General features: G+C 34.8%; 2 protein-coding genes across 2 annotated transcripts in view; both read right to left on the bottom strand.

The window, feature by feature from the left end:
- Positions 1-744, bottom strand: part of LOC133840612 (uncharacterized) — a 55,723-nt gene extending 54,979 nt beyond the window's left edge. The window contains exon 1 of the mRNA XM_062272543.1: positions 303-744. The gene's annotated coding sequence lies outside the window, so the exon portion shown is untranslated. The remainder of the gene's footprint in view (positions 1-302) is intronic.
- An 8,661-nt stretch (positions 745-9,405) lies between these two features.
- Positions 9,406-24,634, bottom strand: LOC133842949 (uncharacterized). The gene is made up of 4 exons (XM_062276260.1): positions 24,571-24,634; positions 19,862-20,044; positions 15,716-15,900; positions 9,406-9,698 (listed from the first exon to the last, which is right to left on the bottom strand). The coding sequence occupies exons 2-4, from the start codon at positions 20,037-20,039 to the stop codon at positions 9,501-9,503; spliced, it is 561 nt and encodes a 186-aa protein (XP_062132244.1). The 5' UTR covers positions 20,040-20,044; positions 24,571-24,634; the 3' UTR covers positions 9,406-9,500.
- Between the last annotated feature and the right edge of the window lie 1,967 nt (positions 24,635-26,601).

Below are 26,601 nucleotides of genomic sequence, written 5' to 3'. Positions count from 1 at the left end.
AAGCTTACACAAAATCTCTCAGCTACATAAATTGATTAAGTTTATGCTGCATAAATTAAATTAAAATTGCACTTTCTTTTACCAAAAAAGTTTGAGTTGTTTTTCTTCTTTTTTTTGCTGTGTAGCCTCCCTCACTTTTGAAGATACTTTTAAGCTGGCAGCCATAAAGAAGTTTCGTAAATGAAAAACTTGCTGCAAAATTTATCGACTCGAGTTAGTCTAATTAACAGCAATTGTATGCTTATTAACTACTTTTATTTTGTATTGCAATTTTTCCCCATTATATTTTCGTATATATTTACCTTTAGTTAAGTGTGCGCTGAATTTTATGCGTTCTTGTTGCATTCATCGCGTGCCACGGCTATTGTGTTGCACGTTGCACTCTTATGTATTTGTATTGTATTGTATTTCGGTTTCTTCTTTTTTTTTGTTGCTGCTTATATTTTGTATAGATGCACCCACACACACATCAATTAACCCACTTTGCGAGCCAAGTTAATTTTCTTGGAATTTTTTTTGTTGTGTTGTTTCGCGGTTTATAAGAATGCTGCAGGTAAGTACACACTTAAACACACACACAACACACAGACAAGCACATGCTGCTAGCACTTTAACCGGCTTTTTGCTACTTGCGCCAAAAATCCAATAAACGCGAAAAACTGTTGACGCTGCGTGTGTCAAATTACACATACGCCGCGTATGCCACGTCTGCTCTGAAAAACTCTTTACGTCCAGCACACACGAGTGTCAACAACGAACTGAAACTCAACTGACGCTGCAGCTAGTGTTGGCCCAAAGTGCGACGAAGTGCTGCGCATGCGTCGCTTTTACTCAATGAAAAGCTTCGCGTGGCAAAACAAAAATCGCTTGCTGCCAACTTTATACCGAAAAAACGAAAGACGAAACGTGTTGCAGACAATTTTTCGGAGTGCGCGCCTCGCATTGTCGTTGCTGTCGTTGCTGTTGTCGTTGTCATTGCTGCTGCTGCTGCTGCTGCTGCTGTTGATGTTGATGTTGTTGTCGTTGTCAGCGGCAACATAATCATTGGCGCGTGTTGCTCACTTGTAGGCTGACAGACAGCGAGACAGACAGACAGACACACAGACAGGACAACTGGCAGAGGGAAGAACAAAAACAAAAGCCTTTTACAAATCGCGCAGCGTCATGTCAACGAGACAATCAGACAAATGCCGCAGTCGCTGTTTCCCCTTCCCCTTCCTCCCACTTCCCAAGCACTCTATGCTCAATTCCTGACCAGTCCAGCCTCCCACCTCCTCTTGTTTTTATCCCTTCTCTCCTTCTCAACGTCAATTGTCTGTGGAGCTTAACTTTTTTTTTGTTTAATTTCCTTTATCAACAAGAAGGCAAACGAGTGTTGATATTGTCGTTGTTTGGTTTCTCTCTCTTTCTCTCAACGTATGTGATGCTTGTTGTTGCTTGGAGAGTGCGTCTCGTTATCCTTTCAATTGTCATTGGCTTGTTGCGCCTCCTTGGCAGCCGATTGCGCCAGTCATTCGCTTCTATATATATCAGGTAGCTAAAGCCATTGTAATCGCAAATTAATGTTAAGTTGACATGTTCGCTTGTTTATCTGCACTTTTCTTTAACTGACTTTAAGACTTTTTGTGGCTTCATTTTGTCAAATTTATTCAAGCGCAACGATGCGTTTGCCAATCTATTTGCAGTCCTGTGATTTTACTTAACCAAATTACACATATATATATACAAGTATATACATCTCGTATATATTGGCCAAACATTTGAACACAAAGAGACAGAGTAAAGATTTTCGAATCGCTGGCAAAATACTTTGTGGTCTTTTGTACACAAAATTGTGGTTATCAGCATGTTGGCAAAACCAAAATAAATTATGCAAAAATACACACACACACAGAGACAGCAACTTGTTGGCAAAATGATTTTCAGTGTGTTGACTCAATATACGTATTATTTGTTATTGCACAATAGCATTATGGTTTATTATGTTATGTGCGTTATTTATTATGAAAAGCTGCTAGCTCAGAATTTCATTTAAACTTGCAAACCCTCCTCTGCCATTTTTTTTTCTTTTGGGGAGGGATGATGGAGATAACGTGGCCAAAATATAATTCATAATTTACATTTATGTATTAGTGTGTGGCACCCAAAATCTTATAAATACTGCCGAGTCGGAGCAATGTAGTTTTTGGAGGCCAAAACAGGAAGCAGGAAACAGGAAACAGAACTTTCTATCTCTCTCTCCCTGTCGGTAAGCTCTGGACTTGCTTTTTAATCCCTTTTAAATTGATATTGTAATTGGTTTTTGTGTGTAGTTATGAGCCTCAATATGTCGTCTCCAGGCTTTACAACAACAACTTTCCAACCGTAACACAAACGTACATATGTTTGCATAGTCTGAGTTATCGAATCATTTGTATTACGTCTCTGTTGATGCTAACAATTTGTTTCGTTTGCCGTTGAGATTCTGCTATTTGATTACATAAATATTGCGGATTTGCCGCAGCATTTGTAGCTTCGGTGCTGCTCAATAAATTTTGTAATCCTTGGGCATTAACACTTTCATGGCGCCCTTTTATCAATTATGTTTGGCAAATTTCATTTCATCCGACGAAAGGTAATCGAATTTAAATTTTGATTACATTTCGGGCATCAACCACAGGCTTGGATTTAAGTGTATTATTTACAACGCGAATTGTTTGCGGTTAATATAATTGGAATAGTTGACAAAAATAAGAGTTAAAAGAGTTGAACGCATTTTTGTAAATGTGAAAATGATAACCAGAGGTTAAAAGCGTTTTAATTGCATCAACAAATTTTCGTAATTGAGCTGCGAATTTTTGATAGTAAAAAAAAATAATTGAACTAGCATTAAACATATTATTTAGTTTTTTAAGCTAATACATTTTTACATATCATAAAGAAAAATTGTGCATTGAAAAAAGCTCGAAACAGATAATTCATGAATAAGTTTTTATTATTTTTTAAATAATATATAATTTGTTCTAGAAAACAGTTATAAAAAATCTGTATATTATTCTATTTTGGCATGCTAATAGATTTTTTAATATTGTAAAGAAAAGTTTGTGCGTTAAAAATAGCCCGTAAAAGATAATTTATGAATAACTTTTTATTATTTTTAAAATAACTTAAAAGCTTTATAATTACATTAATAAATTGTTTCTAATTGAGTAGATAATTTGTGCCTGACAGCAGTGGTAAAAAATCTAAGGAAATTTAACAGTTTTTAAAGTCAACGAGTTTTGAAGTATCATAATGGAAAATTTGTGCACTGAAAAAAGCTCGAAAAAAATAATTTATGAATAACTTTTTATATTTTGTATGCTTATAAAAGAGTTTAAATAGTTTAGATTTAAGATAACTAATTGTTTGTCAAACTTTTCAATAAAAACTGAATCAATTTCATATGTATCATACTCGTATTGCCACAGGGTATTTGCAAATGGATAAGCTTTCATTTTGCATAAAATTTACAATTCATAAAACGCAATTCATGTTCAACACACACACACTGCTAACTAACCATAAATTGAATGCCGCAATCATAAATACCATAAATTATCCAAAAAGTCCACATCGTAAATATTGCGGATCAAAAAAGGCTGAGCATAAGTCGAGTTCAGAGAGCCGTAAAGTTTGCGGTGGCGGATTAATAAATAATTCACTTGCACTAAAAGTGTTTCACACTTAATTTAATGCGTCGCTTAACTAATTATAAGACCTAGAGAACCCATTCAGATGAGAAGAGAACAGAAGTGACAGACAGGAGGTCAAAGTGACTGACAAAAATCTCTTGATTGCACTTTGGGGACACATTTTGAGGTGTGAATTTTACAGCCGAACAAAAGCTACGGACCAAAGTCAGCAGCAAAGTCGCAGCCATTACCGAAACACCTTCGGGTTTAGTTACAGTTGGCGAAAGGGAGTCCCAGAGACAGAACAGAGTTGCTGCCGGTTTTATAAAGCACCTGCTTAACCCTTAATACCAACAAAATAGGCGCTGTGGCAATAAAAATAAATCCCCTATTCAAGAGGTGGGAAAAACCTTTAGGGAGTCGAGATGCGTAGGTTTTCCTTGCCACTTTCCACCTTCCATCTTCCATCGAACTGCAGCGGACAGCAGATTATGTATTTACAGGCAGATAACTCCCATTGTCGTAATGGCAAAGTTTCAGCCTCCATTGTTGTTATACCCACTAACCATAGGGTAGAAGGGTATTCTAACTTTGTGATAGAGTTTCGACTTAAATTGCAAATAAAGATAACTAAAGTCTGTAGGATCCTGAAGATTTGGAGGTGATCAGATAAATAAAAATATATTTTAGGGGTTATTTAAGAAATGGTTTTAAAAGACTAAAAACAGTTGCGGCATTCGGGTCTTAGAAGGTTTGGCTGACAATCTGACATTTTTTGTACTCTACAGTATATTTTAAATGTAATGGAGAATCTACATATATACCAAATATAGCACTCGGTATATTTTAGTGTTTTTTTTTTTATATTATATATTATATTAATTTGATATACTTTAGGAGTAATACCGCATTTTTTTATACTATGTGGTATATTTTTAGTGTACTAGTATGTCTATATATCAATTTTAACATTCGGTTTATTTTTGTATTTTCAGTATATTTATTTTGTGTGTTTTAAGAATTATACCGCGCTGCTTTATACTCTATGGTATATTTTGAATGTAATAGTATATCTATATTCGAAATATATCATTCGGTATATTTAAAACAAAATTAAATTATTAATTTGGTATATTTTAAAAATAATACTGCATTTTGCTTTTATTGAAAATGGGTAGCGAGTATCTCACAGTCGAGTACACTCGACTGTAGCTTTCTTACTACTCGTTGTTGTTGTTGCTGTTGTAATAAGGTAACAGCCTAGATGATTGCTGGCAACTGTTGCCGCTCGACTGCGTGTGGCAAAACTTTATGCTGTGTCAGCTTAGTTTACTCAAGATGAGGTCAAGCCAAAGCGCTCCTCAGCTCACCTCACCTTCATGTTCTCCGCCATTTTGTGTTTATCTGCATAATAAACAGTGCTAAAATTATTGATGCCCGCATTTTGCGTCAGCAGCAGGTGAATGGTAAAGGTAAATGGTAAATAGTAAATGGCAAATAGTAAATGCTGAATAGAGAATAGAGAATGGAGCGGATGGCAAATTGCTAATGGCAAAAGGGACGATTGAGTCCCCATTGTTCGCTCAACTATTTCAGCCAACTACTTTAACCTTGGCCAGCAAAACTTGCTCACATGTTACACAATAGACCCAACGTTGTTTCAATGCCAAACTGCGGCAATTTCTCTAGTTTGCTTAAAAAATTAAATACGCCGTTTGTTACATAAAAAACTGCACATGACATATGTGAACTGTCTGTCTGTCTGTCTGTCCTTCTATCTGTCTGCACTGCTTGTCCTGGGTTTGTCTCCCTGCCAGGCTGCGGTTTTTTTTTCTGCTGCTGCTGCTGGCGTGCAGTCAAAAATGTCACAGAGCATGACGATGCTGCCACATCTACTTACTTGCCCCACATATGTACATGCATACGTGCCCCACACGCTCTCTTTGAGTGCAAAATATTATTTAATGCCGCCTGACAGTTGAGTGAAGCAATATCGTTTACATGCATTACATATCTCGCAATTCGCATAGGCAGCAGCCACTACGCCAACGATGACGACGACGACGAGCGAAGAGAGAGACGAGAACTGGCACTCAGACAAATTGCCATTAGTTACAGGTTGAACTTGAGCTTCTCTCTTTTGCTTCCTCTATCTCTGTCACTCTGTGCTTTTCGCCTGGTCGAAATAATAATTCAAATATGGGCTCCCGCTTAAAAACCTCTCTTCATATAGAGTACACTGAGAAAAAGAATAGTTTTTAAAATCAAGAACATTGAGCTTACAAATGTTGTTGTTAAAAGTCAATTTATTAAAGCTAATTAATCTTAAAAAGCTGAAAACTTAAAATAAGACCAAATTTTGATTACAAGGTTCTCGAATCCATCGAAAGTTTGTATAAAGTTTTTATATAGCTCAGGAATATTGTTCATAGCTCATAGTCAAGCTGTTCCGAATTATTCTTCATTGTAGTCTTATTCTTTTATCTTATAATAAGATTTGTGGTCTTAAAGTTATACGATTTTATTTACTAATAAGAAGTAGGTCTTATATTAAATGCTGTTGAAATCCAGATTTGTTTTATAACCTCAAGATTTCCAGTCTTGACGCACTTTATAGAAGAAAATTCTTAGTACTAAGATTTTAGAACATTTTTCTCTCAGTGTAGAGAGTTGTGAGTGAGCTGCAGTTGGTCGTCTGCCAGCAGTCCCGCTGTTTATTTATTTAACGTTTATTTATTTTATTCGTTATTCGCTGGATGTCTGTAATTAAATTGCAAGGACGTTCAATGCTCAAATAACGAGCATATTTCACACTCTAAATTCCCTACATTTTACATGCATACCTGAAATAGTTGCGTGAATTTGTCGTGACATTTTACATTCCTTTTTATTTGAATTTAATTAATCTGAAAATTGACAGCATTCTTTCCTTTATTTGTAATCATAGCATATTAATACACTTTTAAAAACATTTACAATTTGTTTTATATATCATTTAGTTTTTCCCACAATTCTCTTTTTGTAATTTTAGTGTATAACTTATTCGTTGAAAAAAATATTGTATGACAAAAAAAACATGTATACGATTATTTTTTCCATTTGAGCCTTTTGCTCATATGTTAAAAATTGGTAACCACTTTAACATTTGTTTATATACGAATGCATTTTTTGCCATCGAATGCATTTTGTTTTATCTTTAGCACATTTTTATTTTTTTGTTAATTTTCATTCGCGCCGTTGAGAAAAAGTTAAATAAACGCACGGCTCACTTAATTGAATATAAAATGCCACTCAAACAAGAAGATAATTGACAAATTTGTGCATTGAGCATTGCAAATTATGTAGATGAATCGATTGGAAACGAATTAAAATTAATGAAAATCACTCAATAATGCAAAACTTAAAGTCGACTTAAAGAAGGCCAATTTGAATGTATAAAAAACAATATTCGAAATATGCAAATTAATTAAATGAGTCTGTGATTGAAAATAATTTCTTTTCATATAAAAAAAATGCTTCATATACAACGGAAAAACATGATACACGTATGTATTCAAATGGCGAACACGATGTCAATAACATACACCGACATATGTGTTTGCAATGTTTAAACAATTCCATCAATTAAAAGCAATTTACGAAATAAAATGCAAAAAACTTTAACAAACAACATCAAATATTTTGCATAAAAAGAATACAACTAAAAACGAAATGAATCGAATGAATGAGACATACAAAAGTGAGACTGCAAAAGAATCTCGGACGATAGTTTCCCAGTTTTCGCATTTCTTTTTCTCGCTTTTTTCTCTTCTTTTTTTTTTTGTCTGCCACCCCACAAATTGCCCGCCAATGAAGCAATGAAGAGTTGGGCAACGCGTTGGCCTGTGCTCGGGAGGATTGAATAAAATTTCACGCTGAAAATCACATTGTTTACTAGCGAAACAATGCTGCCTGCATACGTAGCCAAAGCGCAAAAAACAAATCGCCCAAGCAAAAGGCAAAAATCACAAAACAAAACAAAGGCAGGATGCCTTACAACGGCAACGACTGGAATATACTTTATAAAAACTACGAAATTAACTTAATTCATTTAAATCCTAATAAGCAATAAGGCTTTTGATTTAAGCAAAATATATATACATATATATATATATATATATTATAAGTATATTTACTTAAGCTTTGTTTAACAAATCTACAACCAACTTTAGATTGTCCACAAACACAGTTTGATTGTCCTTTTCATTAGTTTTGGCTGATTGAAAAATTTAGTTTTTCTTGTAGAGCTATTTGCACTAAAAAAGAATGTTACAGCACCCAATACTCTTTATCTGATAAGACTACAAAAATTAATTTGAATAGCAATATTCACTAAATTAGCTGGCCAAATTAGATGTTCGATATACAATCAATTTATATTTAACTTGCAAACATGTATGTCCAAAAATAAGTTTAAACAACTTTTACTAGAAATATTTTAGGAAATTGGCAAAAATGTTAGCAAAATGCGATTTAACCATCAATATACATTTACCTCATACATTTATAAGGCATTTGCAAATATTTTTTACTCCTCATATTGTATATTATATACCTTGTTGTTAATCTGCTTAAGTAGAAAATACCAAACTGGCCTAAATTTCTTTGTAACTACTCTTTAAGCACTTTTAAATATCGCATTCTGCTAAAATGTCCTTTCAGCTTAATATGTATAATCAAATAATAATAATCAAATAATCAACATTTTAGAGCTTTACATAACTAAACAAAAACTTCTCGTTCTGAAGGTATTAATTGGTAATCTTACTTCAGCTGCCACAACGTACAGGGTATAAAATTGCCAACATCGCTGACATGATGATGGTCTTCATTGTTATTGTTGCTGTTTTGGCTGTCATTGTTGCTGTTATTGTTTTTTAGCAGTTGCATGTTGATTTTTGTGCTTTTCGCCGAAGCTATGCTTGTTGCTATTGCCGTTGCTGTGGCTATTGTCGCACTTTTTTGCGTGGCACGCATTTGAACATTCATGCTACTGATTGGCACCACGCTTAAAAGCTCAATGCCCAAGGCCAAAACAATAACAGAGAATAGACAACTAATTGATGCCCTGCAGCAGTCAAGTCATTAGCTGAATGACTTTACATGATGTAATAATCAATAAACTCTAGTTAAATGCCATGAATTTTAAAGGGTATACCACGTTGGCCACATTCAACCACAACGTGCATTGCACTTGGCAGCAGATGGCAGCTCGATTGTTTGTCGCCCTGACAGTAACAGCAACAGCAACGGCGGCAACAGCAACAACAACGTGTGGAGGAAAACCACAGCAACAACATTTAATGGTCACATTGCGGACGCGAAACTCCGCATCCGTTCATCAATATTTGCTCCCCATTGACTGCGTGACAATGCACAAATTTATGATATTCTTTTTCACGATTTCAAAATGTATTTTATTCTACTCAAAATGGACAACAGTCGCCGACTATTTGCCTCAACTCAAAGCACCTCGAAGAGCAATCTGGTATACTATATACTCTGCAGTATATTTTGGATGTCATAGTATATCCTCAAAGCGCAATCTGGTATATTTTGACTTAGACGCCAGTATTTGCCTCACCTTAAAGCACCCCAAACAATAATATGGTATATTTTGTATTCTATATGTAGTATATTTTGGATATTATAGTATATCCACATATGTTGGTATTTTTGGGAGTATAATAACTTGGTATGTTTGAAGAATAATATTTTGCATTTTTTTAAAAAATATGTAACGGGTATCTCACAGTCGAGAACTTTTGACTATTCTTTTTCGCGATTTCAAAATGAATTTTATTATCCTCAAAATGGACAACAGGCGCCGACTATTTGCGCCACCTCAAAGCACTGTCCAGCGGCATTGCAAATCTCCTGACCACCGACACCAGAGCGTCGAGTGCTTCGCATCCAGCCATCATACACATCGATGGCATCGAGGCTATAACTGTCCATTAACCACGTCTGTAAGTCCAGCGGAAAATTCTCATAAACGGGCACATACTGAAAAAATGAAATTAATGTGTCAAAAATTAAATAGTCTACAAATAAATTTCGGGAATTTAATGTTCACGTACTTCGAAAGTAAATTGAATGCCACTTTTGACATTTTTGGCGCACAAAAAAATTAATTTCCGGTGTAACGCTGCGTATGAGCAATATGCCATATTTACCAGCAATTACAACTGCAACATGAAATTAATAAAAGCGCAAAAGGTAACTCTGTGTACAGCCAACTGAGGGTGACGATAAAAATGTTCAACTTTCTGAGCTAATTAAAAGGCGAGCCAAAGCGAGCGAGTGAGCGACGACAACTATAACGACAACGACAACGTCAACGACGACAGCAGCTTAATTGAAAGCTGCAGCAAACAGCGTCAATGCATTTTAGTAATGCTTTATAGTAGTAAGTGCTTAAATACATACAATGTACAAGTATAACGAGGGTGGCATTTATTATTACTCAAATGTGATACAAGGCATCTAATTCATAAATAGAAAGAAATTAAATGTTGTATTGTTGTTGTATTGACGATTAACTTTTCGATTATTAGAATAATAAATATTTTTTTATACCTATTCAATTTATTCTACTGATGTACTTTTAAATAGCAATATTTGGAAAATAAAAAATTAGATACATAAAGTAATAATTCCATCTGCAAAGAGCTATAAACACTATTAATCGTTTCTACGAGTATCTCTCAGCTGCCAAATTAATAAACATACTTGATTAGTTCGATTTACTACTAGCTAATAATGGTTGCTACTATTGAGAGTGAAACACATAAGTTTTAATATCCAATTATAAAAGTCAATCAAGTCAAAGCCAACATTGAAACCAGAACAACAATTTTTAAATTACTGTCAAAATTCTATAACAATTTTAGATATATCAAAATGTTATTTTCTAAGTAGTGTGTCGAAGTCTTAGCTTATTCAGATTTTAGTCGGTTTGCAAAATTAATACCCAGTATAAATTAAACACAGATTATAAATTCTTTAATTAGTCTATTTGGAATGCAAACAATTAAGAAAACTTATCAAGAAAGTGTACCCTTTTAGCTACTCTATTTAAGCTATCATTCAGTTTAGTAGAAGTATAAGTCTTTTTTTTAGTTCATTCAATTAAGTTTTTTGTAATCGTGGGCAACATTTAAATAGATAATTTAAATATGGAAAATGTATCGAGTCTACAATTAAGAATTGATAATTCTTAGTGTTGTAAACTAAACTGAATGTTATAAATAAAAATAAAAAATATAATAAAATAAATGAAATTCAAGTTGTAAATAAGAAACGAATAATTAAATTTTTGATTTATTAAGTAATTTAACCAAAACACCACATTTTATGGTAAACTCATTCAGGCCAAGCCTGAAAATTACTTTAGTAAATTTAAGCAAATCAAGCTTTCAAAGTGCTGGACAAACTTCTTGCACCACCCGCTATATATAAATGCGCAACTGGCTGAAAGTGGAGAGTGTTGCACTTCCACTGGCATCACAATCACAGCAAGGTAAACGCAGCTTTGTTTGCACTGCAGCACCAACAGCAGCAGCAGAGGCTGCAACAACACCAAACAGCAATGTGGACAGCTTTAATGCGGGTCGACAAACTGCAGTCTATAAATTTTGCTGGTCAAATTTAAGCGATCTTATTAACTGTGCACAAAATTTGCGGTCTTTGTATGCCAGCGAAGAGCGAGGAAGGGGAGGAAAGAGGGAGGAGCAGCTGTTAGATAAGTGCAAACACTTGGACATTTTGCTTAGTGCCGCTGACTGGCTAATTAAAATTGGCAATTAGATAGACAAACACTTGAGACGAGGCAGCATACACCAGAGAGATGGATGAAGAGACGACTCAACCGGGACCCGATTAAGTCTCGAGTATGGCTTTAGATTTGGCCAATTTGTCGCGGCCCAAGAGCAAGAGAGAGTGGCAAAAAAAAACAAGGGAAGCGGCAACAGTTTTGATGGGATTATATAGCACACACACAAACAACATCAAAGTTAATTAAAAATACATAAAAAATGCTTATCGCTCTAATGTCTCGCGCATAAAGCATAAATGAGACACTTTTTGAGGGCGTATGGGAGTGGCATTGTAAGTACTCCTGTCTACTTAATTATGGTTAAAAAAAACCGAAAAAAAGGAAAAAGTGTCGAGCGACAACGTCGAGTGTTGAGTGCATGAAAAATGGCGGTGTGAAAAATGTGATAATTATTGCAACAATTTTTGGTGACAGCAACAACAAGTGGGATGTATCTAAAATAACATAATTATTTATGGCAGCCCGGCGACAAGGGAGCACTGAAGCACTCAAGCACTGATATGCGAAGACAGAGATGGAGATAAATACATTTAGAGCGAGAGAGGAAGCAATGAAAAGTGAGGCTCAGCACCGGAAAGACAAGGCAACAAAGATAAAGCCAAAAGCAGAGGGCGAACCGGAAGATCCTTGAAAAATTGTCGGCTGCTGTGAATGTCCTTTTTATATTTTTGGTTCTCTCTGGGCGTCTTGCGCATAAATAAAGGCAAATTATTGAATGCCAAATCAGCAAACAGCAGCAGCTGCTGGGACGCAGCAGACACGAGACACGTGCCTCGCAGCAATCCGAACAAAACACTTTTCAATTAAGCAACTTGTCAGAAGGCGTTGCCCCAAAATGCAAAAGGCTTAAGACAACAGCAACAACAACAACAACACGGCACCTAGAACATCAGACACCAAGAGGCAAACAAATAAAGTTTAGCAGTAATAATCTCAACTGGCAAATACGCTGCAAATTTAGCGACAAAAGAATATCCAGAAAAAAAATTCGTTAATTTCTTAATTCATGGTACAAATTGCGGATAGGATTAATTTGGAGATAAAATAAAAAAAATGGTAATACATTTAAGGCATTAAAAATGTATGTTTCAAATTTCAAATAAAATAAATGTATATATAATAAATTTTATATAATTACAATTTCTTAATCAAATTTTCTAAGATATTATCGAATGAAATAAAGTAAATGCATTTCGTATAATTGCAATTTATAGAACAACTTTATATTAATATTATTGAATAGAGGAGAAAATAACATGAAAATATCCTTTTGAAAGTTAAAATATTTGTTAGTTTACTTCGGATTTTAAATTTGATTAATATGATTCTCAAATTCAAAACATTTTATAGCTTACTTCAAATTTCAGATTGAAGGAATAAATTGAAAATTTGATTTGAAATATTTATGGTAAATTTCAGATTTTAGAAAGAATTTGGATGTGTTTGATGGGTTCATGTTGCCAATACCCAATTGGGCTTGGCCTAATAAAACATTATAATAAATATTAGCAGATATGTTTAATACTTATAAATAAGTATAAACATTAAATACAAAAAAAAACAAATTTGTTCCTTACATGTGCTTAAAACCAAGCATCAAATTTTATATTAAAAATTAATGAAAATAAATTCCAGATATTTATTCTTGAAAAAAGTCTGCTTGAATATTTTATGCCACTCTTTATATGCTATATGAAGGCTCATATTATAGCGCATCATTCCCCAAGGTTGTTTACTGCCAATTGCGGGGTATACAAAAATGTGAAGCTAACGAAAAATGTCTGGCATTCTTTTTTTTGAGCACACATTTTGACGTTGCATGTATTTGCTGCTAACGAGCTGAAGAATTATGACTCCATTAGATGGGGCGCTTAAGGCGCTCTTCGACTCGGGCTCAGTTCCTGAGGCAGCCAAGAGAGAGAGAGAAAGTGAGTAAGAGGCAAAAAGAGGAAGCAAACGCATAGTTAGCTTAAAGTTGCTGCCATTTTTTTGTATTTTTTGTATTTGGTTGTTGCGCAAAGGAAATGCCGCCATTTTGTGCAGATTACGCTTTGATGAACTCGACAGGGGCTCAGCACAGGAATAAGAGTGCGAATGCTAGCGAGTAGCATGATGCTATAACCATAACCAGATTCTCAGCAAAGGAATCAGAATCTTGCACAGGAGCCAACGCCAAAGCCGAGGCTGAGGCCAAGGCGTAATGACAACGTCAACAACGAAGACGACGACGACGACGTCGAGCAGATTGAATTTACTGAACAAACACTTTTCATTTGCAGTTGAATTAAGCAAAGTAATCCCTCGTGTATATTCCTCAGCTCTCTCTTTACTTTTTTTCTACATTTTTTTTTGCACTGCCAAACTTGGACGTTTCCCAGCAGCAGCAGCAGCAAAAACTAGCTGCTTGGGCAAACTTGGCGACTTGCTGGCTTCAAAAAGAGCAAATCCACATTAAAGACAAGCACAACAATGCTGCAGATACGAGAGTATTCCAACAACTTAATGAACATCACACTCAATGCTCATTTCAGCTCAACTGGTGCCGTAGTCTCAAACATGAAAATTAAAAGTAAATAGTCGAATGTGTGCGAAAAGTGGCAACAAGCAGCAAAGCGTTCAGAGCACGTTAACTGCTCCTTGAGGCCTTGCTTATCGATAGCACAGACAGCTTGGCAAACATCGCACTTTCATTCTTCCCCCTCCGATAAATTTGCATTATTTCGACAATCTAAAAATTCAAAGCAGAAGCAGCTGTCTCGACATTGCAACAAAGCCAACGGCAGTTAACTGAATTTGCAGTATAGAAGAAGCCCAACAGCTATCATCTATTCGCCTCCATTTATGGCTTCGATAATTAGAAACTTTCTTTGTCTAATGGCACTTGCAGATTACATTGGAAACACGAGATTGCCAAACAATAAATATTCAATAACAAACGATTAACAGATAACGCGCTTACAATTTAATTTGTACTCTCTGTGTACACTTGAAATTTGCGAACAAACAGCCAATTCACAGGGCTTAAGTTAATTTGTTTGCATATTAGAGGCGCATTTGTGTCAACGATTAAATTTCATGGCCTGGTGCTTAGATTTTATTTATTAATAATTGCGTTAGGTTAATGAAGGAAATTTTCGAGCTCTTGGAATTTCAGAAATTTGACTTGTTTACAATTTCTTGCTCAGCATTTTATGTGTTATGGCTGCTCAACATCAATGAGATGTTCGAATTTCTTATTAATTTTTTACGATCTGATAAGAGGTAGATTGTATTGCAAAAGTCTAAAGGAATTATTTGTTAATGCGATTGAATGAGAATGAGTCTAAGATTGAATTTCAAGTGGAAATTAATAGAACAGTAAAATAATAATAAAAGAATAATAATAATAAAATAAGAAATTAGAAATTTAGAACTGAAATGTTTAAAAGAAAATACAATTTTTCATTTAAATTTAAAAGAATATTAAAAAATCCTTTTTTATTGATAAATTTAAACTTAAGGCAATAAGTTCCATAGAAAATTTGGAAAAAAGTATACATAAATTATGGCTTCAAATTCCCATTTTATTAATAGAACAACTAAAATTTGAATCATGTTTAAAGTTATTTTCAATTTGTAGGTTCAATAAATTTGATCTATTTAAGCAATAGCCTAAAACGACTATTTGATGATACTTAAAAAACCGATACTCAAATGTAAATCTCTTCTAAAATAAATGCAACCAATCACTGAAATACTTTAAGAATGTCATAAAAGCGTCTAAAATTATTTTGGCATATTGCAACCTCAAAAAAATAACTGAAATATCAAAAAGCAAATGATAGAGCTTCTATTGCCAATATCTCTTCGCTCGCATGTTGCTGAAATGCTTGCGGAAATACGATTACGAGTACTCAATACAAGCTGATGGAAAATACGCTGCACAAGGCTGGACGATTAGCCGCAGGTTCGCCCCCAACAAAAATGTGGCAGTCAGGAAGCCATGAAGCAATGAAGCGTGGTCACGTGCTCCACGCTGAAGCCATTGCACTGACAGGCTCAGTTGAGCCAAAAAGTTAAAAATGCCCAACATCGAGAAACTGCGCGTGATTTATGTATTATTCTTTTTTTTCTGACGGCTGCCAAGGGGGGAAAAGAACGGGAGGATGTTATCTCTGTGGCCGATATGGATTTAAGTGGTGGCTACCTGAAATTCATTTGCCATTGCGGCCATCCAGCTGGAGTCCACAACATCGACTTGCTGCTCCACAATCAGTTCCTGTTCTTGCTCCTGCAACTCCAGACCGAGAAATTGACGCTGCGGCTCCAGCCAAGGGTAGTTGCCAGAATTTATGGCCTTTGCTAATTGGTAGAGCAGAAAACTGCCGCGTGCTGTAAATGAAAGGAACAAAAAATAAAATAAAAAAAACAAAAGAAGCGAAAAAATTCAAAAGAAAATGCGAATAAGAATGAACTTGGCTTTTAAGTGTCTGCTAAACAAGGGAAAAAATTTAATTTGAAAACTCCACTCGACAGTCTCCATCGCTAGCTCTCTCGCTTTATCTTTAAGCCTGTCTGCAGCACTTGAGAAGCGAAGAACACTGAGAGCAGAGCTTGTGTTTAGCTCCACTTGAGAGCTCAGATTGCGTTTAACTAGCTACTTACTGTCAGTTAAGTGCAATTGCTATAAAAATGAAATGTGTAACCATAGATAGTCGTTCAGTTTGTAGTTCGCTTTTGCAGGTGATTGGCAAATGCGCACATGAATCATTGATAAGCGTATCAAATTGCAGTCATTAGACAAGTTGCTGACTTTGATGGGCAAACAAAAGGCAAACGGGAACGACGATGGCATTACATTGATGCCAGCTGGCAATCAAAGCAATTGTGTTCTGTGATGAGCAAGGAAAACGTAAAAGGAACAAGGTCTGAGCAGACAGACAAGCAGACGAAAGCGGAAATCAAATTGTTTGATAATCAAAAAATACGCAAAAGGGAACAAAAAGGTTGTATTGAAAAGCTATTGCAAATATCGCAAAAGGATTTCCCCCGAAGTGTGGACGGAAATGGAAAACTGAAATCGCATTCGATCAAATTGTTAGTTGCAATTAGAAATGAAGAATCGGTGCAAAAGTTTTCCAGCTTAAGTGGATTTTGCAACATTGCCAGCATTTAATCATAATTGGACATCAAGTTTTTCGCTGTCACGCATATTGCAAACTCTCATTATGCATACGACGCGTTGACGTTAATCATACGCCATGTTCAACGCGCCACAAAAAACTTTTACGCTGTCGTCTGTTGTCTCTTTCGGTTTTTGAACCTGGTATCCATAGAGTAGAAGGGTATTTTAAGTTTGTATGACAAATAACGTCTATTTCAAAAGTAGTGCTTATTCAATATACTAAACAAGGCATTTGGTATATTTTAGTATTTTGTGGTTAATTAATTTGTTATATTTTACAAAGAATATCGCACTCTTTTCCTTTTATTCAAAATGAGAATGTAGTGTAATATCGAAATACCAAATAAAACATTTGGTATATATTAGTATTGTGTGGTATAAGATTTGGTATATTTTAATAGTAATACCACACTGTTTAGCTTTTATTCAAATTGGCTAGCGGGTTTCTCATAGTCGAGCATACTCGACTGTAGCTTTCTTCCTTGTTTTGTTTTTTTTTTGTTTGGTTTTCCGTTGCCAGCTGCTTGGCAATAAATCACATTTAAAGTTGAAAAGCGCCAAAATAAATGAGACAACTGACCCAAAATGTCACGACGGGCGAAACGAAATGAAAGCGAAAACAAAAAGCAAAAGCAAAAGTGAAAGTTATTCACTTTGTAGTGTTTGTTGATAGTTGTTGTTCTCGCTGCTCTGTTCTGTTGTTGATGTGTTGCACAAAAATATTTACACAGCATCACGTGACCACTAGAAATTTGCATTTTAATAGCACGAACTGGCAGTCATTTAGCAAAAAGGGGGCGTGGCGTGTGGCGTCTGTGCCGTGCGGCTAAGTATGTTAAGTGTTATCACCGACGGTTAATGATGCCAAGAATAAACTTGGCTAACACTTGAGCAGCAGATGCTGCTGCGGCCTGACGAGATGAGCTACAACAACGTCAGCTGCACATCTGTTAAGAAACAAGCAGCAACTGCCACGCGTGACAAATGACACCAGCAACGACATCAACACTGCTGCTGCTGCTGCTGCTGTTGCAACGGAAGCTGCCAGCAAACGGAAGCAACAACAAAACGGGGCAAGTGGAAGGCGAAAAGCAACGACAACGACAACAACTGCGACTGCGGCTGCATCTCTTGTCAGCGGCAAGCGGATACAGCAATTGTCAAGTGGTGGCACAGCCAGTGAGGCAGCAACAGCGAACAGCGAACGAAAGAAGAAAACGCGTTGCACAATGCATAAAAAGGATAACTGTGATAACTGCCTAAGCCAGACACAATCTGCATTGCCATCTATGAACTCGCGTGTTCTTTTGCATATCGCATTGTCAAAGCAATGAACAAACATAACTACAATCATCGATAGCTCTGATGTATTGCAATTTATTCAGCTGTCAACTACTATAATTGAAGTATTATTGGAAGCAATTTCACTTCAATTATGTTTATTTGGACATCAAGCATAAATCATTATCGTTTAAAACATTATTTTCAAAAAGCTTCTCTTTATCTGAGCAGCTCAAATTGATTTGGATTTTCTTATTATCCATTAAAGTTACAATTTATGAATAATAATTAAGTTAATCAAAATTATTCTATCGTTAAAGAAACTAAATTGTCATTGTTTGTAAATTGTCACAAATTGTAAACAACTATATCAAAACATTGTCATAGGGGAACTTAAGAAATATAACCATAGTCAATATATATTCCAATTTATTCAGTTGTCAACTAAAATATTAATATTATTTTAAGCTAGCTATTATATTTTAGTTATGTTGATTTCATTGATGTCTAATGATAATTCATGGCAAACAAACCATAATCATTAAAAACAATATATTTCAAAATGGTGCTCTTAAACTAAGTAGCTGAAATTTATTTGTTTGGCTTCGAGGATTTTCATAGTATTAAAATTATTAAAAATTAAAGTGTATGCAAACCATAATTATTGAATATGAAGCTGAATTTGAATATTAAACAAATATGGGGGAAATGTGTTAAATTCTGACGATTAGAATTATAAAATATGCGTTTTGGAAACATTGTTTGCGTATGATTTTTGTTTTATTATTTGCACTGAAAGACGCCTTAGTAAAGTGCAAATAAGAGTAGAATAAAAAGTGAAAATTCGAATATCAATTAGCATTCAATTAAAAAAGAAATATAAACAAGACCACATATCAAGCTTCAATATTGAAGTTTAACATGTAGTTTAGCTTCTTCTGCCGTTCACTTTAACACAACAAACTTGTCCTCAAAATTCTATCTACATAGTTGTAATGTCACATTTAGTTAATGCGAGAGTTCTGCTGACATAATTTTAAGACAAATACAAATTATATTCAAATATATCAAAAACCTAAATGTAATATATCAAAGTTCAATTATTAAACAAATGAATTCAAATGGCCAAGGCTTTAAGTAGACCAATAAAAATGGAGGCGAGTATTACAATTAAAAGTTTACTCTAACTTTTTTATTTGTTTCACAATATAATGAATCGAAAATTCGAAATTAATTTGACGGCAATGGTAAACATTTACTTCTTTCGAAAATTGAAGCTATATAAACTTGTCTATTTTATTTTATTCAATATCATATGCAAATCATTTGTTGTAGTTGCCCAACCTATCGCTTTTATTGAGTCTCTGCTGTAGCATCTTTGCAGTCTTTGCCCTACTGCTGCTGCTGTTGCTGTTGCTGTTGCTATTGCTCTCATGGAATGCGCGAGTGACACTTGAGTTATTTTTGGGTTTTTGTAACGGTTTCTTTTTTTTTGCATGCATTCATTGCCGCCTTGGCGTTCCACAAAATCTAAACTGGTGCAACTAAATGCAGAAAACGAAATACCAATTACGAATTCGTTGACATTTCTCTGCCTCTCGTTGCTAGACAACCCCGTCTCAGCACTCGACAATCTCCACTCTCCACTCTCTACTCTGCACTCTCCACTTTACTGTGTTGTTGATAGAAGCGCAGCCATGGCGCTGACAGCATTAAAGTGGCTAACACAGTGGTGCTACAGTGCGTATGCGTGATAAACAAGCTTAATTGCAGCCATACAATGCGAGTAAAAAGGACAACAACAAGTGCATACCTCTGTTGATAGTTTCTTTTTTTCGTTCATTTTTCTTCACTCTTTTTCCTTTCATTGTTGTTGCTGTTGGTTACCTGATGCTGGCACCATGTCGAGCACAGCTTTTACTGCCATCTGTTCCTGTTGCCGTGCTGCAACACCGCCTGCTTCTATAACTGCTAATGAGGCATCCAGCAAGCCAGCAGCTTTCCCACTGCCAAACAGCAAACCAACGAGCAGCATGCAGTGAAGTTTCAGTAGTTGGGTCCACATGACAGCTGTAAAAAATAGGTTGCAAAAAGGTGTGTAATGAATGCGACTATTCATCAAGCATTATTCATTTAAATACGCGATTGTCGCACAGCTTTGACCCATTTTACACGTGAAATAGGTTGCTCAGTTAAATCATTAATTTGGGGATTCGCATTTAAATGAATTGTTGCAGTAACTATGTAACTATTTCCTGAGAGTTGACTGCGAGTTTGTCAATTTGTTTCGCTTTATTTACTCAAACTTTACTTATACTTGATTTGTATCGATAGCTACTATTTGATGTTTTACTTTTTAAGAGTGAAGCTAAATAAAATGTTCTTACATGTAACGATTTCTTGCGAGTTACTTAGGAGCTTGCCACAGGTTTGCATTTCTAAAAGCGTATATCAAGTGTTCACTCTATTCAGTCACTTTGTTGGTTGCGCCTACGTATGTTTTCCATTTTAAGATAAAAGACTTTTAAAGATAGAGTTTTCTTATTAAAAAGGAGAAAAAGTATTAAATTAATATAGTAAAATTTTGCTTAATTTTACTATTTATTTTATCATTATATAACCTGCGTATACTTGATTTATTATTTGTTGTGTTTATTTTTAAAGTAGAAGATAATTTGTAGATTAACATTAAACTTAGTAAAGCTAGTTTTACCTTATTTTTGGACATTTATTCACAAAATTGAATACTCCTACGTATACTTAATTTATGTTTGCACTAATAATTTGATTTTTAAAGTAGAAGATTTTTCTTAATAACAAGAAAGATTTCTTCTGTGCTCATTGACTTATTATGAAACATTTAAGACAATTATGTTTAATTTTATTATATATTTTGGCATTAACTCATTTAGTCTGATATTCCCTCCTATACTTGATTTATGCCTGCATTTACATATGTGTTAATTTTTAAAGTAGATTTTTAGTTGATTTTAAGCAACTACTTTTTATCCTATTTATAAAGCATTATTATTTGTTTTGATCTTAACTCACTAAGTTTGTTAATCGTGCGTATACTTAATTTACCTATGCTTTAATAATTTGACTTATATAGTAGTAGTGTTATTTTTGGTAACAATAAGACTGACTTAGATTGAAATATTTAGCGGAAGTTTGTTTAATTTTTGTATTTATTTTGACCAATTGAGATTGACTTGTTACTTGAGCGTATACTTGATTTATTACCAAAACTTTCAAATTTAGGTTTTATTACAATTTTTATTTACAAAAATACAAAAATCTCGACTAATGAACGATGAAACACTTTATAGAGGGAGTTTATTATTATTATTCCGAATTATTTATTAATTATGAATAATATAATGAATTTAGTTTTATTAATATTTATTCTGAACCCACAAATTATATATACTAAGGCCTTTAAAGTAAAATACTTTGATTAAATTTGCTGACTATTTTTGTGTTCTTAAATTAACATTGGTAACCCACATTCTCATAATAAACTCCCGCTTCTTGAACCGCAGACTTATCATCAATTTTGATACTGCTGCGTATACTTAATATTTCGCTGGGAAAAAGGCAAAAGTGTTGTTTGTGCTTCAACTACAGAGAGCTAGACAAAGAGCTTGATACGAGTGGAGAGGATAGTTAGACATAGGGCACTTATAGGGGCTTATTAACGCCTCACTTGGCCAGAGACCACTTGGGCATGGAATGGAATAGATGGAGTCATATTTTGTGCCACAATGGCACATGGCACATTCTTTTCGACGGGGAGAGGGGGAAGGGCTGCCACTTGGGCCATTTGCAAATTTATGAGGCAACCTCGCTGAAGGGTGTGCTCAAAGATCTCTCTCGACTCGGCTCGACTCGACTCGATTCGTTGCTCGGTTGAATATTTGCCAGCAATTAAGCGGCTTAAGGCCAAGCAGCAGCCAAAGTAGAACTTGAATTGCATTTTCAATTGCTACTGGCAAATGTCGAACATGTTGTGGAAACAGCAGCAGCATGTGAGGGGGTAATGTAGAGAGGGGGGGAAGAGGAGGAGGGTGCGCCTGTCTGCGCTCTAGATTCAGCAAATTGCATTGTTCACTCGCTCTCGCACTCTCGTTTCGTAATTTAATGAATAAACGAGCAATTCACTCGAAATTTCATAAGAAAAAAGATACGCCAAAAGGGAGAAGACCATTCTCCAAATAGAGGGGTGGCCAGAGAGAGAGAGAGGGTGCAAAGAGAAAAGGAGACAGGGGGACGAAGAGAAGTCAACACGGCAGCGCTACGTTTAATGTGCAGAACTAAAGTGCTCGCCTGTCGTTGACAACAAATGCAGGCGGAAACAGTTCCAGCAGCTTCAACCCATCGTGATTCCACTTAACACTCAACCCGCCGCCGCCCCCTCCTCCGTACCACCCTCCCCTTTCATTTGGCCTCCCCTTTGTGACCCCCAAAACTCAATTGTCTATCTGCCTTTGCTGTTTGCTGTCTCTGCGGCCTGGCAAACAAACAAGCAACAAGAAGTTGTCGTCGACGTTGTAGATGTTGTTGTTGTTGTTGTTGTTGCTGTTGTCGATGTCTGTTGTTGTTATTGTTGTCATTGTTGTAGTTGTTGTTATCATTGTTGTTGTTGTTGCTACGGCAGCCAAGACGATAACGAGCTGAAGGAACGAATGAGAGTAAGAGCTGATTTTTTTGGAGCCAAACAGACAAAAACGCAATGATTCTGTTTTTCGCTATTTCGAATATTTCGCTTCAAACATTGAACTTGCTTTCTTTTACAGAAACTCCTTCTATACATTTAATATTTATTACACGATTTAATTTAGCATTTTATTGCCTTTTCATCTGCGGCGATATTGCAGCGAAAACGTTTCTTGGACTGACTTGTTGTCATCGATTCTCGTTCTGTTTTCAACTGCTCTTTGTAGTTGTTTTTATGCTCGTTGCTCGTTTTTATTGTTGTTATTGTTGTTTTGTTGTTGTGCCTGCAATCCTGCTATTAATGAACTTAAGCTTAGGGACAGGTGTGTGTACTTCTACACCCACTGTTCATTCTCAGAGCATTAAAAGGGTATTTTAGTTTTCGCTGTCAACTTTAATATGTGCAACAGGCAAGCAAAATTGTTGCCGATGCTGCTGGAAATTGCATTCACTTGATATTTTCCTAAATAGATGTTTAAGTAGGGCATAAAGAAAATAGTAATTACTTGAATACTTAAAAATAGATGCTTATAAATAAAGCCAGTATTATTACAAAGCTGTTAGTTTTTTAAAAATACTCAATAGAAGGTAAAATAACTATTTTAGTATATGTAATTTTGACACAAACGTTACTTTAATGTGCTCATAATGTTCATAATAGAAAAATCAACAATGTTATTATCATTATTTTTAATGCACTTTTCTGCCGTGAATTTAATTAATTGTGTTGCATTCGTTTTTCTCTTGGAAAAAACGTTTAATTTACGATTTCAAAGTTTTACAAATTAAACTTTTATAACCCGTTTCAATTTGGCGTTTATCTGCATTATAATTTAATTTACTAAACGGGTAATAAATGTCACAGTAAAGTAAATATTTATTATTAATGTTAAATGATAATAAAGAAAACTTTTTGCTGAGCAGCTCATTTATGTCAAACGCATAACTTTAAAGCTCATCCTCAACCATAAAACGAAATTAAATATATTTTAAGGATGACATTCAGTGGATATTAAGAACTTTATAAATGATTGTCAGACAAAAAATTATACTCGCAATTCGACAGATTTTATAATTTTGATATTAACCCCATATTATATTTACAGCTGTGAACATTGAAATAGCAGTGTGCACGACATACATTCACATTTCAAATTGGAAAATATTATTATAAACACATCTTCGAGACAAGATATTGTTATAACATCCTACTGTATTTCATTTTTAATAATTTAAAATTTTGTTCATTTTCGGTAATTTAATATTTTAGCGAATATAATAATATAATATAATATATATATATATATATAGTATATATTATATATAATATATAACAAATGAAAATAGATGCATTATTAGGTTCATTAAAATGGCAGTGTTAAAAGATAAATTTAATAAATTTCAAAATATCTTATAAATTACTTAATACTATAAAATGAAGATTTAATTACGATCAAATATTTTATTGTGCAGCTTTTATTGGCTATTACAGCCTGACACCTACGTGGCATGGAGTCCACAAAGTCCTCGCAACTAGCTTAAACATGTTAAAATCTAAAAATACCCTACAAACTTTTAATACAATTTTCTTTTCACCCGCACAACACACTATTTATAGGGTATTCGCCAATAGCATACTCTCTCATCTAGTGTGCACTCGCTTCAATTGTTGTTATTGTTTCGCATATAACGACACATAAAATTTAATTTTAGACCTGGCTATCGCTTGATTACTGAGTTCATCACACGCTCACATATTACTAAGTGCTTCACAAACACACACTCACACACACACACACTCAGCCACCCACAAAGTAACTCCTGTAGGGTATATTCATATCGTATATATGTATATATAGTATGTTATGGGATGTACGTACCGTTAAATGTTGCGTCAACCGCCGTTACTTTTAATTGTTAGTGCTCAAAATGTCGACGCTCAACTGAACGCAATGTAGCAAAAAGAAAAAATGGTTCATAACCAAAAAAAACGAGATAAAAAAATTTAAAATAAAGGGAAAAAGATAAAAAAAAAAAAAGGAATTCATGTCAGGCTGAACATTGATTGAAATTTAAGAAATCAATGCCGTGAGTGGCAATCTCAATTGTGCAATCTCAATTGTTGCCTCTGCTGTCTCCTCTCAATGATATCGAATGATAACGACCACAACATTGATAAGCACTCAATGTTCCATGACAGTCGGAGGGCCTCTAATGATATGCTAGTTGAAAATGAATATGCGTTAAATGTCTGGGGAAATTAGAGGAATGTTAAATGACGCACTAAGCAAAGAGAGGTTCTATATTGTGTCGGCAAACAAATGTTTTGTAACTCAACTATATTTAGAGACATAATCAACAATTTACATAGCTGTTAAATAATCGATTGAAATACGTAGTTATTTGTTGACTTCCCACACTTTTTCCTTTCTACTCCGTTTCATGAAATAGTTAATGGCTGCAAATCAATAAAAGTATAGTAATTTAGGTCCTTCAATTTATTTTTGTTTGCTACCCAAAAAAATAACTTAATACTTTGCCAAGGACAACAGCATTTTACATACTTAAGTACATTTACCTAAATAAGTATTGGACAGTTAATGGGAAAGCAGCACTCACCCAACACTCTGTAAATAATTAAACACTTACCGAGTTCCCTATTCTTATTTTCTTTGCCCTTTCTTATGACAAATTACGTATTAAGTATACGCGATGTATTGGAAAAAAGTGGCATTACCCAAGAGAGAGAATAATATTTATTGTTAGGGGAACGAAACAGATGTAATTGGGAAAGCATATATATTTATTTCACAGGTGATAATTTTTAGATTAGGTGAAATCTATTGTGTAATAAATTATATTACAATTTGTTGCACAAAAATGTTATCTACTTATTAAGTTATATTTAAATTTATTGTACAACTATATTATATTAAGTTATATTTAAATTTATTATACAACAATATTATTTATTGTTTAATACTGTTGATTAGAATGTATTAGTGCAAAACTATTTATTTTTTATCTTAATATAAATTACTTTTACAGAGTATCCACCAGTCGACCTTTACTCATAGTTTTCTGACTCTGCAACCATTCAAACCTAATGCAAATGAATAAATATAATTGGTTAAATAGGCCATATCAAAGTCGAGCCCTTCATTTCATGTGAAATAGACAAGGAATCGTTTAAACGTGGTCACATTTTCAATTTCTGACTGACATTTTCATTTGTTAGTTCAACTGGAAGTTCTCCTTGTTGTTGTTATTGCTGCTGCTGATGTCGCTGCTGTCGTTGTTGCTGTTGTTGTCTGTCTCCTCCATGGCGAACGGCAGCAGAACTTAAATGTTGGCCCGAAGGCATCAATTTGCTTGCAATTGGCATTCAAGTGTCTGCGCAACGAAATTTGTTGCTGCTCGAGATTTGTATCTGAGGAAACAATTTTAAACGGCGTACAAAAATGCCGGAAACCAGACACAAAATGTTAACGGAACAGGAAACAGCCCTACAGTGGCGCCCTCTCTCTCCCACTCACATACACATACACATACCCACACGCACATTGTCAGAATATTTAAGCAAGGTTTAAGTATCACTCGAGGAGTAGAAAAACGTCGAGTTCATGTAAATATAAACGCCCTTGAAGCTTAAACCCACTCAAAGTAAACTTACAGTGTTATTATATAATCATACCCATTATAATGGCATCTACAATTTTAAATGACAGTTTCCTTTTTACAGCCACATTTAAATTTCAAAAATAAAACATCTTGATTTTTTCTGCCTAGCTGATAGGCTCAACCGTTGAGTTGCTGCAACTGTTGCGGAGCAGCACGCAGGCGCCATCTAGCGGAAAAATGTTGCTAACTCGCGCCAGCAGCTCTGTAGCAATCCAATTCTCTGCCGTTTC

This window comes from Drosophila sulfurigaster, chromosome 3 (genome assembly GCF_023558435.1).
Source record: "Drosophila sulfurigaster albostrigata strain 15112-1811.04 chromosome 3, ASM2355843v2, whole genome shotgun sequence".
Classification (NCBI taxonomy): Eukaryota; Metazoa; Arthropoda; class Insecta; order Diptera; family Drosophilidae; genus Drosophila; species Drosophila sulfurigaster.
This window is presented reverse-complemented; position numbering and strand designations above follow the sequence as displayed.

Excerpts from the sequence above, each read along its gene's own strand:
- LOC133842949 (XM_062276260.1), bottom strand. The coding sequence starts at position 20,039 with ATGTGGACCCAACTACTGAAACTTCACTGCATGCTGCTCGTTGGTTTG. Across the intron at positions 15,901-19,861 it reads CGACATGGTGCCAGCATCAG|CACGCGGCAGTTTTCTGCTC; the intron begins GTAACCAACAGC and ends TTTCATTTACAG. Across the intron at positions 9,699-15,715 it reads CAATGGCAAATGAATTTCAG|TATGTGCCCGTTTATGAGAA; the intron begins GTAGCCACCACT and ends TCATTTTTTCAG.